The 16,108-nt window shown below is 40.3% G+C and overlaps 1 protein-coding gene across 1 annotated transcript; it reads right to left on the minus strand.

Annotated features, from left to right (window-relative positions):
- Positions 1-572: 572 nt before the first annotated feature.
- LOC139742855 (spermidine synthase-like) lies at positions 573-15,840 on the minus strand. Its single transcript, XM_071653371.1, has 8 exons — positions 15,531-15,840; positions 14,373-14,493; positions 13,877-13,969; positions 12,490-12,643; positions 11,854-11,937; positions 5,344-5,489; positions 2,412-2,534; positions 573-895 (listed from the first exon to the last, which is right to left on the minus strand). Exons 1-8 carry the CDS (start codon positions 15,659-15,661, stop codon positions 851-853), a joined length of 897 nt encoding a protein of 298 aa, XP_071509472.1. The 5' UTR covers positions 15,662-15,840; the 3' UTR covers positions 573-850.
- Positions 15,841-16,108: the final 268 nt, after the last annotated feature.

Below are 16,108 nucleotides of genomic sequence, written 5' to 3' on the forward strand. Positions count from 1 at the left end.
ATTCGGGCCGTAACGTTATCTACTTTATGTAGTTTTATTGTTTACTAGTATTTGTTCGGTTATAACGAAATTTCGATATAATGAAAGAAAATTGTCGGTCCCGAGGACTTCGTTATAACGGGAGTCCACTGTAAAAATACATGACAATCTACAAAAAACAACAAGAAGAAGCAAACAAAGACATTACAAGGAACAGACTACTATGACTTGGACTGAAAACCAAAGGGGTTGACGCCACTGAAAACGGAAAAATAAAAGTAATACAAAATCACAAGAAAAGGACAAAAAAAGAAGAAAATACAATGTCTTCCATGTGGAGATATAGGGTGTGTTCGAGCGCTCTCCTAAGGAGAACCGTACTGTACTGTACCCACGCCAGAGGAGCGCTCGAACGCTCCTAAAGTGTACCATACCGGACTGTACCAAGCTAAAAGTGGACCACTTCCCGATGTGCTCAAAAAGCGTACCAAAAGCGTACCAAAAGTTTGTTGTAAAGCATGCACACATCATGTTTATATGTCACAATGCAAAGACATGATTCTCTTTGATCGGGACAGCTGTAAGTACTTCAAGCACCAGGTGAATGACATTCTTGCTACAAAAATGTGTGACCTTTTCTAAAAATAGCTTGTGAGGTATGCTTTCTCAACAGAACTCTTCAAATCTGGCACAGTTCAGTACGGTACACTTTGGTTCAGTTCGCTTGGTTTGCTTTAGAGGGCTCGAATGCACCCATAGTTCCAGCTGGAGAACTCCTTTGGCCTTGGTGCGTGTTACAAAGTTCTTAGTCCGTTTCATTTGTGCCAGGGCCTCCTTGTAAATGAGGAGGAAGAGCAGCATCGTCCGAGGGTCATTCCGTCTTGTCGCCATTCTCAACCATGGTTTCCTCAAGGGCCTGTGAGCAGGGGAATAAATTCAAATCCAGACATAGTTTAGGTTCCCCAAAATGTCTTCAATTCTTTGTATGATAATTTTTGAAAGTTTCCACTCCTGTCTTGATGGCCATCATAGTACCGGTATTAGAACTATGATTATCTTAGTCTTATCCATAATCTCAATAATCATCGCCATTATAATTTTCATTATCACTATCACTATCATTGTAATTTTCATTCTCATTGTTACCATCGTTATAATCCTCACTTTCATTGTAATTAATATCATTATCAAAAAAATCATAGTGATAATTGATGACACCATCGTTTCTATCGTTCTCACTGAAATGGAACATCTTTATGTAGATCATTGATAAAACAAAATCCTCATATAACAAGGTGAATTTGTTGGTCCCAATTCTATTGTCCCATACTATTGTTTATGATGGCACAATGCCATATAATTTAGTTATTCAAAATGTGCAGAGACTCCAACTCTCCCGCTTTCGACGGGAGATCTCCTGCTGAAAGACCATTTTTGCAAAATAGCCTATCCTCCCGCTTGAGATTTAATTTCTCCCGCCCAGGCTCTGTGTCTCCCGCTTGAAATGATTTCTTACTTAATTTCATCATTACATGTTGAAAAATAAGCCTTAGATTACACGAGAGAGTATCAAGAACCCTAGAGCTTCCAGGGCCCTTAAGCCGGCCCTGGACCCGGCCGCAAGGAACTTTGCGCTCCACGGTCGCTCGCATCAGGGTTGGAGTCTCCAGTTTGCTAGGGGTTTCAGGCTGGAGAATCTCCATATCAGAAGGTGCTTGGGGTTGGAGTCTCTGAATGTGCAGATGTCAAACTAATTTGGTAAACCACGGTATACCAGTATGCTTCCCATTCCCTTCTCCACTAAATTTAAATGCTTTTTAATAAATGTGTGGTCTTGTTTTTTTTTGTACCTTGATACAGTGAGAAACCTAAGATGACATTCATAACGGTAATTGTCATGGTTTGTATGTCTTTGTTAGAACTAGAATTCCCTATATCTCCTCTGTTGTCATTTCATCATCACTACTAATTACTGTAAATTCCATTCATTTCCAGGCAATGATCATAAATGTTGCTGATAAGATTCTGATACATATACTATTGTTTATGTTGGCACATATAATTTAGTTATTCAAAATGTGCAGATGTCTAACTAATTTGGTAAACCACGGCTTTACCAGTATGCTTCCCATTCCCTTCTCCACTAAATTTAAATGCTTTAAAATGTGTGGTCCTGTTTAATATTTCCTGCTTAATATACACATAATGTAATTGTCAAACTTCACGATGCACATCCTTCCAGTAAACATGCATTTTTGCAATCCTGTTAAACACACACACAAAAAAAGAAGGTATGTAGACAGTTAAAGAAGGCAGGCTTGGAAAATATCTCTGTACCAGATATAAACCCGAAAAATGCTGTCTGTACTGTTTCCTCCATCATATAATATTTTACGGCTGAACTAGACGCCACACATCAAGATCATACCCACCTCTTTGGCAAACTGGGGTAGTACAAAGGACGCTCTGTGGATGTCTGCGTTGTAATACCTCAGACTCATCTCCTTGACTTGCTGGGAGGTGAGTTTGAAGATGGGATCCCTGAATGACGTCTCCTAATGGACGGGAGCGAAAAAAAAGAAAGAACAAAAGAGACAAATCAAATCAGGCGTGGGCAGGAGAAGGGATTTAAAGTTGTAGTCCTCATTCATTTTTCTTTGGCCTTTGAATATACCAGTTCTGTAATGTATTCAGGTTTTATGAATGCTTTGTTCACAAGTTTCCCTAAACAACAACATAGCTCACCAGAGGGTTGCCCTATCTCGCAAAAACTACAGCAAATTCCTGCCTATGGAACGTAATTTGAGGGAGCAGGTGGATAACATGCTTTGTCATAACGCTGTACTAAGAAGAAGATGAAAAATGTAAAAAGTTTACGGATGCCGGACGAAGAGCGATTGTAATAGCTCGGCTCAGGTGAGCTAAAAACGTCCCATTGCACAACAATCAGTCCCTTTCTAAGAAAGATATGTCTCTATGGTGGTAACTACTGTATACGCTATATATTTCGCGGGGGTTTTATTTTCGCGAATTTCGCGAGTCGGGAGCTATTTGTTAAATTAACAACACGCGAAAATATTACCTTCCAAAATGAATCCCTTGCCTTGATACGAACATTTCAGTACTAGTATACCATGTCATGGCTTTACGAACAGACCATCATGGCTAAGCTTGTTTCCGCACGTCCACGTCTACTTACGAATACTGTAGAGAGCCAATCCATTATCGCAAGGGGACCACTCGTCAGAAATCTAGTGCGATGGACTTAATCACTTCAAAAATGTTGAATTCTAACTTACTAGTTCGCAGCGTTTGGTGAGTTTTTTTCATGCAGTGTATATCTAGTATCATTCTTATTTGCTAGTAAGTTGAAAATTCACTTTCTTTGCCACTTCATATTTTCTCTGGTCCCTCAATCGCGAATTTAACCACTCGCGAAAATGTGTGACAGCGGCAATTCGCGAAAATTTATGTACGCGAAAATTATAGCGTATACAGTACTTTGTGCTATCCCTCCTTATAAACAATGGGTGGTAGACAATGATTATGGTAAAGACATGGGGGTGTGTTAATAGAAATTGCTCAAATATTACTGAAATAGATTTCAAAATTACTCAGCTGTACGTGCGTGCACAATAATCAGATATAAGAACTATACTTGAGGATGACACCACTAAAGTTCATTTGTTGGAAATATTCGGAAAAGTGATAAAACCAGCTTTCCTGGAGGGTAAAATTTCAAACTCTTTCACAACATACAGCTCAGACTTACACTTTTGCACATATTTTTGGACGGGATTGACTTCGTTTTATATGCTTTATCAATCATTAGGCGAAGTTTCATTCCATTTTATTCATAATCGAGCAGCATATACCTGATATTATGCTAGCATTGAAAATTATTCTTACTTCAGATTGCTTACAAAAATGGCAGCTTTAGGCATCATATATCAAAGGCGCAAATGCACCTGTTGAATCCTTTTGTCCATCCATAGAAAATTTACAGACTTTGATTGAATAATTATAGCCAATAAGCAGCATATACCTGATGTTATGTTAGTATTAAAAATGAATCTTCAGATTGCTCACAAAGATGGTTGACCATCAAAGGCAGAAATACACCTGTGGAATTCTTTTGTCCATGCACAGATAATTCACAGCTGTCTGAATAATCAAAGCCAGATGGAACTCCATCTCTCAAACCTCCCTGATAACATACATCAGTTGCAATACCACTATAGAGCATTTCTCAATTTTTGTTTGTTTTTTAACCAAACAAAAATAATCCTGTGTCCCACATTGTTGCTCCATGAGCTATTATCTATGGTTCAATAGATTTTCCCTCTCCCAAACATTTCACAAGCCGTAAGAACACAAGCATTTAAAGGAAGACTATTAACCTGAAAGTTCGATACAGATCACTGAATAACTTCTGCAAAAAATGTGCATCTCAAAGGAAACAAATGACTGCAGCATGCTGAAAGCAAATTCACATTCCATAGTCATGAGTTTTGAGAGAATAAAGACTCTACTTTGCTTGAGGTGGGCCCTGGTATTTTGCATTCATGCACTGAGGAGAGTGGAAAAGCACTGAGAGTGATTACCAGCAAATTTCAGTGTTTCACAGGGAAATTATTGTCCGATCAGTTTGCAATGAATACCAGGCATTCACAGAAAGTCTAGTGTTTCCTGATGAAAGTCTAGTGTTTCCTGATGAAATTCTCGTGATGAACAGAAGAGGAAACTGCCTAGTTTTCACATATTTTATTTTAAATTATTTCACAAGATGAATAATGTGTATGAATAGCTACTCTCGCCAGGACTGAGACCCAGTTTAAGATACATTTCACTCCAGGCAGTATGGATAAAATATTTGAGTTCAAGAGTTCAAGATGCGATTCCAGCAGCAGCTTTTAGAGCTGAATGGGCCCTCTGCCCAAATTCGGCTGAATTGTGATGGAAAGCAACAACCTATGGGGCATTGAAATGTAACTTGCTCATACAGGACATGAGAGGTGGTCACCAAAATGTCAAAGCAAGGAAGCGGTGGTTACGTATATTGACCCTCTACATCGTGTAGCTCCAACTTTCGCAGTGGCCGAGTCTGGTCTGTTTCGTCTGGGAATGACATGGATATCAAAGTTTTAGAACCAATTTCAGGAGCAATATTATCAATAAAAACATAATGTGGAAACTGAGGTCTGGGTGCTGTTATTTTATTCTTTTACTTTGTTTTGTTTTGTTGTTGTTGTTTTTTTCTGGTCAGGAGTATGCAGCCTAAACAGCATATAGATGAGGTATGCTGCACTTTGAGACTTTAAACAGGATTGGTGTAAATATCCCCCGTAGGGGGGCGTGGCTTACAGGATTCATGCTGCAGAGGGTGAAGCCGATGCAGCCCGAGGGGTAGGTGGGAATGCTGGTGACGGCGTAGTCTACCACTGGGAAGAGTGTCCGGCAGAACGTCTGCATGGTCTTGATCAGTGACAGGTGGAGCCAAGGGGATTCACCTACGATTGGGGGTGGGGGGAGAAAAATGATGAAATGAATCTCTTGCAGACATAAACCTTATACTTGTCCAGAAACTTAGCCATAGCAGACCAGGAACATTACAACGGTAATAGTGAAACAATGTGAATCTTAAAAGAGGAATACACAATATATTTTATTTCTTCAGCTTTTTAAATCTAAAATAATTTGATTTTTCTTTGAATTCTTTCCTAAAATTGTGATGGCTTTGCTGTTACTCGACAGGATTTGTTTCAGTAGAAAAAAAAAGAAGAAACAAGAAATCATAGCGACTGATGCCTCCGCCATAATGCATGATTCTCCCAAAAGTAGAGCGGTTAAGGCCTCAAAATCATGAGAATTGTGCAAAATTTGACGAAAGTATGAAACTTTCACCAGTGTTAGTACATACCATAAGTTTCATTTTAAGATTGGGAGGTAAGTCTGATTTGACCTCTGATGACCTCCAGAGGTCAATGAACTTTAAATATCAGAATATTGAAGTTTGGCGGCATTTGGGAATGATAGGCTTAGATCTTGGTTACGCTGCGCTAAATATGCATTTGTACTACAAATCTTCTGATTCCACAGGACATTGAAAGGTTTCTACCTTTGACCTCTAGAGGTCAATGACCTCATAATACCATAACATTAATCTGTGATGTTATTAGTTAATGATAAACATGGTTAAGATGTACAAAACAAGCATATCTGTTTTGCAATGAAACTGTCTTCATTTTCCAAAGAGCAAAGACAGGTTTCTAACTCTGACCTCTGGTGACCTTTTAGAGGTCAATGACCTCAAAATATCATAATATTGATCTGTAGTGCCATTAGTTAATGATAAACACGGTTAAGATGTACAAAACAAGCATACATGTTTTACAAGAAATTGTCTTCATATTCCAAAGAGCACAGATAGGGCTCTACATGTACCTTTGACCTCTGGGAACCTTTAGAGGATATGTACAAAACAAACACAATTGCAGCCCAGATGGCTACTAGCACATGTTTATAATAAAGAATAAAATAGAATAGAATAGAATAGAATAGGATAGATGGTAAAAGAAAACAGAACACAGCAGTCGTTTTCCTAGACACCCTGTGACGTCAATATAAGCTCAGTCTTTTCCCGTTCTTTGAGTTTATGAAACCGTTCATCTTCCTTCCAGCTATTTCCTTTCTTTTTTTTTCTTTTTCTTTTTGGTCAAAACCACCTCTTCCAAGAAAAGTCTATGGTCATAGGAATTGATGAGTTTGATGTTGGCTACTTTCCCCGCTAGTGGTCAGCACTCTCCATCCCCAAAGCCCTGCGCCAAATTACGGGGAATAACGTGATGACATGTTTCTGCCCTCTGATCCCCAAACATAAATGACCCTCTGAGCTGGAAGGTGGCCCTCCTGCCAGAATTCATTCCTCTATTTTAGCATTTATTGTTTAGTGGAGTGGGTCAAACTGGAACTCCAAAGACAAATTCAGGGATAATGACCCAGAACAACGATGACGTTGGTTGCCATAAGGACACTAATATCCATTTGGTTTATCATTTTGATATCCAAGAAACAATAAAGTCTTTACCAGTGGTTACAGAGAACAAGTGAATGAAGAAACTAAAAGACAGTGGGCGAGTTAATCAGAAATTGAGATGAATCATAGAAAATTGAGTTTTCACAGAAACGAATAGGAGGAGCAAATTGAACATTTGACCAGCAAGGAATTAATTTCTAGTGAACGCCCACCCCAAAAGATTGAGCCAATGAAATGCTTTAGGGAAAGGAAGTTTGTTAGTAAATTAGTTATACAAAAAAACATGTCTCAGCCGAGAAATCAGTTAGAGTGGCAAGCACAGTGGGAGCGGCTTCACACTATGTAGTGAAGCAAAGGCTGCAGAGTATTTTGGAATTTTGAGGAACTTTGAGAATAGTTGGAGACCACAGAGATAAAGTCAGGAGTTCCCCTTTCTTGGTACATCATGCCCCCCCCCTCCAAGTCAACCAACTAATCTTTATCGATGGTGAATGCACCATCGACCTACGCAGTGAATGTGATGAGGATCTGACTGTCATGACTGAACCGGCGAGCAGCAGGACATTAGGAAAAACTATGAGTCACGAAAACTTTGGTTTACGCCAATTTGGAGTGCAATTACAAACTCCAAATAGTCAACTGGTCTCATCGGAGATGTTGAAGCACCCTGTCAGACTGATACAAAGTGGAGAGTGATGGTGACGAAGAGAATAGGTCTACTGACAGCGTGACGGCAGACCGCTTAACAGATGGCCCAGTCACACGGACGAGATCGACAATGACATGCAGACGAGGACCTCATTCGTCGACCGAGAGTAATCATTTAAGAGGAATGACTTTAATTTACGTTTGAAGACATTTCAAGAGATGTAGTAGTGTGATATGTTAAGGGGCAAATCATTCTACTGTTTGCAGTCTTGGGAACATACTTGTATCTTTTAATAGCGAAAACTGTTCGAGTACATGGACAGTGAAAGTAGGCCCCTATAAATCACTCTGTCGAGTAAATTATATATGAACCAAATGGCTTCTTTTGAGCATGTATTGTGTTGAAAAGTTCTTGGTAATTCTTTTCCAGGCAAAATGTGTACATGAAAATTCCGATACTAAAAGCATGTGATGGGAAATGTAAACAGTATGCGTGAATGCTTCTATGTTTCCTGCTAAACTTGTTTGTTAGTGGGGAAAAGAAAAGAAAAGAGAAGAGAAGTCTCGCTCTACCACATCTACATACCACAACGCCTACGGATATCTTTGTTTCACATTGTTAGTGGGGAAAAGAAAACAAAAGAGAAGTCTCGCTTCATAAGGGATGTTCAGATCCCGCTCGACACCACAATGCCTACGGATGTCTAGGCTGAAGGTGGGTTTGAATGTCTTATAGGGCCGATAGAGCCTGCACCAACAGTAAGTGCAGATTACTTGGCACGCTATCTTTTGAAGAGAAACAATACTTTGTTTCACACAAGATGAAAAAGCAGAAAGACAACTGATAATCATCCGCTCATGTGAAATCAAGTAGAAGTTTTTCAAAACATTTCAAGAGGCATCTCGGTGAGTTACAGTCTGTTAAACACGCCAATATACTGTACTGTGAAAAACAAATTGAAGGCCACCTTCAATAGGCCACCTGCAATACAGCCTCGCATTTTCCGACATCACAAAAACTTTGATCAACACGTTCCATATACTCGTGATGGAGAGGGAAAATGATAAACAACATTGTAAGATTGATGCATTTCTTCCAAGACAACAGACAGAACTGATTCCACGTAAAATACATAAACATGTATTTTGAATTTTCCATGCATTTTTCCCATATCATTACACACAATCATTACACACGTATACTTGATATGGCGTTCAGTTCCCTGTGTGCAGACTGAGCACGACCCGATAATTCAGAACCTCTGCCTGAGAAAGGCTTGTAGCCTATCCCGCGAGTCAAAAAGAAGCTTTCTTATCATCTCGTGCATCCTGTACTCTATGTGCAATGCACTCATCATAGAGACAAGCTTGCCTTCACCCAAACTGTTTCAAATATTGCCATTGGAAGACTCTAATGATCGCATACAGTAGCTGTGCACCTATAAGAACGCTGGTCTGACCTCGGGATGTCTATCCAGTTTAGTCGTGGAGGAGATCTGTGTGCCGATCGCGTGCTTCACTGAAGACGCAGATGCTGCCCTGTCTTGAAAGAGATCGAGGGTATAGATCTAGACCAATTTCAGCAGGTTACACTGAATCATCACTTGCTGGCAGAGAGTCTTAACCGGATCATGCAGGTGATATTACCCGCTGCCAGCGTACCCTGATTCACACATTGGATGCAAACCGGATGCGGCATATTGGAAACAACCAATAATTGGGCATGGGGGCACAACTCTTGGCCAGGCCCAAGTGTTAACCCTAACTTACCGGGGGGGGGGGGGGGGGGGGGGGGGGGGGGGGCATAATGCCCCCCCCCCCCTCGACGAATTCTGCGACCATTCCGCCGCGCAAATTTTTTTGACCACGCCGCTCGCTGACTTTTTACTTTCATGTCTCGCACAACTTTTGAGATCAAATTTGTCGCGCCCGGGCATACCGTTCCGAAGCCACGCCCCTTGAAAAAAATTTTGTCTATCCCAAAATTGCTCGAAAACGTGATTTTGTGTACAAAGTCAATACAAATTGTGTTTTTTCAATTAATTCATATAAAGATTCATATTTTTTTTTCTAATGGCTGAAATAAATTTATGTTAGTATAATGATGCTTCTTACGATGTGTATGACAAATTCTGCTGAAAAAAACAAAACAAAAGTTCGAAAAAACGAAGAAATACATAAAAAAATGATAAAACAAAAAACATAAGAAATTAATTTTGATACTGAATTTTTTTTACGCACAAATGTTCGGAATGTCACTAGGAATATTTACACCAGAATTCAGCATTCCATAAGCTTTTGTAAGCCAATTACAGACGAAAATGAGGTTTTTTGCATATATTTGCATAATTAATTAATTTAAAATAGAAAATGCAAACTTTTTGAAAATTTAATTGAACAGTCTTGTAGATTACATCCGGCTTTATGTTCATGCAAGATTTTGCGCCGATCGCGCGATCAACGGCTGAGATCTGAAGGGGGGGCCATAATGTCCCCCCCCCCCCCCCCCCCCCCCCCCCCCAGGAATTCAAGCTTGCTAAATAGCCCAGGTAAGTTAGGGTTAAGGAGTATCGAGCATAAAGAAGACAATTGGAGTAAATAGTAGTTCCACTCCTATTTGGAATTGAGTTTCCTAAACAGGTCATTGAAAAAATGCCCAAAATTGCCTGACGTAATGACCCAAACTTAATTGGATGACAATAGCAAGTTGCAAGACACAGGGTTGCTTCATGTGGAATGCATATTATGCCTCACAGTATGTCGCCTTCCAAATGGTCCATGACGTCACTGTATGCTCCAGGACCATGAGTCATTCACCGGAACCATACAGCCCACGAGCTTGACACTGACCAACACAGGCCCGCCAGCTCAAAACTAGGTAGCACTGCCAATGAGCTTGACACTTAGGCAAACCAGGCCCATAAGAGTCCGACACATGGGGGGAGGGGGAGGTCCACAAGACCTACACTGAATAGATTAAGCTTTCTGATGTAATACATATGTACATAGGGATCAAAAGTTATGAGCCACAATCAAAACGTGCCCTAAAAACATAACATTGGGCCCTAAAAGTTTGTTGACCCCTGTCTGTGACCTTTGACCTTGTGACGACCTTCACCTCCCCAAGGGACATCTTCCATCCAAGTTTGGTCAAAAAGGGACAAAGGGATCAAAAGTTATGAGCCATAAATGAAATGCGCCCTAAAAACTTAACATTGGGCCCTAAAAGTTCGTTGACCCCGTCTGTAACCTTTGACCTTGTGGTTACCTTCAACTTCCCAAGAGACATCTACCATCACCCAAGTTTGATTGCCATTGTAGCAACATGTGCTGAGTTACGTGTGATAAGAGTCTTGCAAGTAAACTTTAACGTATGACCTCAAATGACCTTTGACCTTATCATGTGACCTCTTATGGCACCATAACATGAAGGTACCCCCAGTGCATCCATCACCCAAGTTTGATTGCCATTGTAGCAACATGTGTCGAGTTACATGTGATAAGAGAGTCCTGCAAGTAAACTTTAACATATGACCTCAAATGACCTTTGACCTTGTCCTGTGACCTCCAACGGCACCATAACATGAAGGTACCCCCAGTGCATCTATGACCCAAGTTAGGTTGTAATCCAAGCAACTTATGTGAAGTTATTTGTCAAAAGGGAGTCTTGCAGGTAAACTTTAACATAGAAAAGAGAGGCTTGTACTCTTTAATATATGACCTCAAATGACCGTTGACATCATCACATGACCTCTGACAACACCATAACATGAAGATACCCCTAGTGCTTCTATCACCCAAGTGTGGCTGCCATTGCTGCAACAGTTGCCAAGTTATGCATCATAAGAGAGTCTTGCAGGTAAACTTTAACATTTGTGACGGACGACGGACGACGGACGGACGCCATTTGGATCCTTAGTCTCGCCTTCACCTCCGGTGGGCGAGACAAAAATGAAATGTTTGTTGAATTACAGATCAACAGTTGCAATCTTACAAATTTCATTTTGTAGAGAGAGACAAATTGGAAAAAAAAACTCAGAACAATTGAAGAAAGAGGTCAGGACTTATCATCTGTACACTCTTGATATACGTGTGTAGTCTATTTTTTGTTACTGTGAAAGTCAACTAGTTTTGGGTGTTAATCAGACCGTTTTTTTTTTTTTTTTTTTTTTTTTTTTTTTTTTAAATACCTTGTGTACCAATGATTCCTCCAGGCTTCAGGGAACTCCTCATCAACTCATAGTACTCCTGCTCAAACAGCATCTTGGCAGGTCCTGGAATAATCAAACACAAATTCTGATAAGTTATCATGAATAGAATACAATTGAAAAAAAAAATAAAGACAGTGATGGTGTAATTACACAAAATCAAAAACAGGTGCAATGCACACTCACCTCAACCAACAAGTCAGAACTTTCTACCTATCTCTCTCTCTCTCTCCATGCTCTTCTCTCTTTGTCCATACATAGTATATCCAGCTATCTATCTATTAATGTTTGTCTATCTGTCTTTCAGTAATCATCCATTTAAACATTTCTCAAGATGTGAGAAATACATGTATTGCTTTAAAAAATCTGCTCCAAACAATCAAAGGTAAATAACTATATTTGAACATATCAGACATACATGCGTTGTTACCCATACAATGCCCATATCACAGCAGCCAAAACATATCTTTGAGGAAAGACAAGTATTCCAGAACTTGAGTAAACCAATTTCAAGGCAATATCAACAGAATCACTATGGTGAGCTGTAGAACTGAGCTCACGAGTCTACACGATCACATGATGGTGATATGATAGTCTTTCATTCAAAGTAAATCTCACCGATTGGGTCCGAGGAATCTGTGATGATGACGTCGAATGCACCTTTGTTCTGCTTCATAAAAGCAAATCCGTCGCCTATGTGTTGGTGCAGCTTGGGGCTGCTGTAACCTACTGCCATGCAGGGCAAATACTTCTTGCACACTTCTATTACTTTCTAAAAGGAAAAGGAGGATGAAGAGGAAGAGAAGGGGAGGAATAAAGGAGATAAAGAAGGAGTCTATCATTCATTCTTAGTAAAAAAAAAAACAATTTCAATACACACATATTTGTCACTTTTTAGCGGACTGGATCCCCAAATGTTCAAGAGTGAGTAATACTGTTAAAAGAACTGATGAAACAGAACTGTTAAAGGCAGCCGATCGCCATCCCTAATGGTACGTAAACTCCGAACGACCGAAGTTTGTGCATGCAATTGCGCAATGTTACCACTGAGACAAGTGTGTGTGTGTGCGTGTGTGTGTACGCATCATACACAAACATTATCACCGCGAGCTGCGGTGATTGGAGGAGAGAGGCCAGAAGACGCTGCGGCGTGTGTGTGTGTGTGTGCGTGTGTGTGTACGCATCATACACAAATATTGTCACCGCGAGCTGCGGAGATTGGAGAGAGGCCAGAAGACGCGTGGCTCTTTTGGCCTCTCTTCATACGCATGCGCACTGAGAGTGGGCGTCCATTCGGAAGCTCTCGTGGCTCACTGGGACAGCCATTTTGGGTTAGGAGATAAGCACAGGGAGCTTTCTTGTAGCCTATCGTATTTTCGCTGACCCATTGAGCCAGCGCTATTCTCATTCGGGGGTCACTACATTTGATACAGAATGGGGGAGGCAGCGTGTTGCGTTCGTCTCCGTGCCGTACAAACCACTCGCCACGACTGAGTGTCTTTAAATGTAATAAGAATATTTCACAATGTGGAATGATGACCATATTCTTTTTTTTTTTTTTTTAACTTTTATATTGACATCTAACTGCACATTGAAAGGAGTTCTATCATCCCCATACTGCTCTTTATGTTTCAAAGTCGACATTACCCTACCTTTGGATTGCCTTTATATAAATTTTTGCAATCCTGGCCTATATTTATTAATAATCAGCTTTTTAATATTTGTGAGAATACATTTATTAAATTTTCCCTTAAAAAACAATTCAAAGGAATGAAAAATTTATGGTTTTAAAAGCAAACTGCAGCAAAAGGCATATAATGCTTGATTGAAGTGATGAATAAATAACCATTTTCTCATGCCCATTTTCACTGAATACAACGGAGACAACTTTCTTTCATTGTTTCACAATCTCTGTAATAATTTTTCTTAACTTTCCGCAGCAGTTCTACTGAAAAAAGAAGAAAAAAAAATAAGAAAAAAAAAATCATGAATTATCTGTTCTTACCCCATCAATTTCACACTGTGTGACGGACTCGACTGCTGGGTGCTTCACAACTTCCCTGATCACTCCACCATCTCCACCACCTACTACCAGAACCTGCAAATTACAATAGCATGTATTGAAATGAAGACGTCAGTGGAAAAAGTGCTCAAAAAGTCTTGGGAAATCATCTGTTTGGTTACTGTTCTTTGAATTTTCACTTCACAATCCTCATCCCTTCCTTTCGCTAATCTCATTTTTCCCCCCATCTACACCAGTTCTATGAGAGCAGGGTGCTGCGTAACTTTATTTTACCACCTGCCCGGACAGGCAGGCAGACTTCCAAATGTGCTGTGAAACACTTGCCTGAATTAGATTTTCACTTGCCACGGGCAATCGGGCAAATGCTTGTGTAGCACCCTGTGAGAGGTAAAATCCTTGCACTGCTCATCTTATTGCATTTAAATAAAAGAGGACAGTTTGGTTGAAAGCATATTATCACAAAATACAAACTTTATACCTTTTTGGGGTTGGGATGTGAGTTGAGTGGAAGGAACGCAAGCATCTCCTGGTAGCTAAACTCGTCTCTCTCCGTGCACTGAATTGCTCCATCCAAGACGAGCACATTGCCGTAGGTTTTACTGTTGAGAACAAAAGAGTTGATGTCACTGACAACAGACATTGAAGTGATGTCTTTATTTTATTTCATAAAAGTGAGGATGGTCTTGGCAGAGAAGGGTGTACAGCAGAGGCATGTTCTATCCCAAGCACATTCCTTGTAAGCCCTACTTGAAAAATAGGTCTACCCCACTTGGATTATTCTAACTTGAAAAATCTCTTTATTGGCATTACATTGGAAGAAGTACAGCTGTAGATTTCTAATTACACCACATACTGTGCGACGAGGAATGTTCTAATTTTGTGAGAGCCAAGATTTGCGAAATATGAATAATGATGCACATGAAAGTTCTTGTCTAGACAGTCTACACTAATATCATATATTTTCCGCCCGCTACAAATTAATGTACCTGTACATTTGTACCTATATGGACTCAGGTGCATGTTTTGGGCTTTTTTTTTTTTTTTTTAACTGCATCATTAAAATAATAATTTTTTTTTTTGGCTCTGTTAGACATCATTTCTTCATTCTTTGATTGAATGAAAACCATCAAAACAGAGACTCTTAATAATTATGACTACCCAGCTATTGAATTTTGAGAGTTGCTCAAAAATGGAAATTTGATGGCATAAAATTCATATCTCGTTCAGCCAAGACATTATGTCCATAAAAGAGCTCTATAGTCATAGAGTCTTTAAGGAGCAGAGAGAAGGGGTGGGGGTGAGTGGGCAGAGGCCTCTTTCATCCTCTGGCTTGGGTGTACGGTCTTGGCTCTTGCCTCTTGCCCGACCTGCCCCCCCCCCCCCCCCCCCCCCCCCCCCCCCCCCCCCCAGCACACACACACACACATGTATAGATATATACTAAATCTAGACGCCTAGTCTATAGATTATCTACCGCATCACATTAAAAACTGAATCACAGGAAGAGAAAAGAAAGAAAAACAATCGGCTATAATCTGATAAGTGTTAAATTTACATTAGATTGTGGATTTGTTTGACTAGATTGATCACGAGTTGCGATTCTGGATCAAAGAAAACTAGATCTGCAAATGGTTACCTTTTAAACACAAGAACATCTTGATATTTAGATCTCTCGTGAAACAGAACTTCTTCCACCTCCAGCGACGCCGCCTCGCCGGGCCACATCGGGCTCAGCTCGCTGAACCAGCCCTCCTTGAATGCATCCATGACTGGCTAGCTTGCCTAGATGTTGCTGTTTAGAACGCTGTATGATTTAAATTACGACGCCTGAAAACGTCTCCAGTTAGTGTTCAACATCAAACCGCGAAATGTAGACGAGAAGAGATTGAGTTCTGCACGACTAAAAGTTCTATCAAACGCAGATTTCTTTTATTAATTCTTCACCCACGTGCGTATTTCCCGTCAGCTTTTAACGTGTGCTTGCCCACGGAGCGACAGACTAGACTGTCAGATCCCGTGCGTGTACTGCTTGCAGCTACAGGCTAGCAGCATGGAGCTAGTAGCTCCATGCTAGCAGTACATGGTATGCATGCACGCACAACATTACATGTACCACATGGTGAAGTGAAGCAAAAGAAACACGTGTGCACGCTTCGTGTGCCGTTATACATGTAGTTATTCATTGGATTCGCGTATGCAGTGTAAACTGTCTCT

Source organism: Diadema antillarum, unplaced genomic scaffold (assembly GCF_040938485.1).
Source record: "Diadema antillarum isolate AM-2024a unplaced genomic scaffold, OU_Dant_1.0 seq00001027_RagTag, whole genome shotgun sequence".
Lineage (NCBI taxonomy): Eukaryota > Metazoa > Echinodermata > Echinoidea > Diadematoida > Diadematidae > Diadema > Diadema antillarum.

Excerpts from the sequence above, each read along its gene's own strand:
- LOC139742855 (XM_071653371.1), bottom strand. The coding sequence starts at position 15,661 with ATGGATGCATTCAAGGAGGGCTGGTTCAGCGAGCTGAGCCCGATGTGG. Across the intron at positions 5,490-11,853 it reads AGGAATCATTGGTACACAAG|GTGAATCCCCTTGGCTCCAC; the intron begins GTATTTAAAAAA and ends CCCCAATCGTAG. Across the intron at positions 2,535-5,343 it reads CCCTCTGCAGCATGAATCCT|GAGACGTCATTCAGGGATCC; the intron begins GTAAGCCACGCC and ends CCCGTCCATTAG.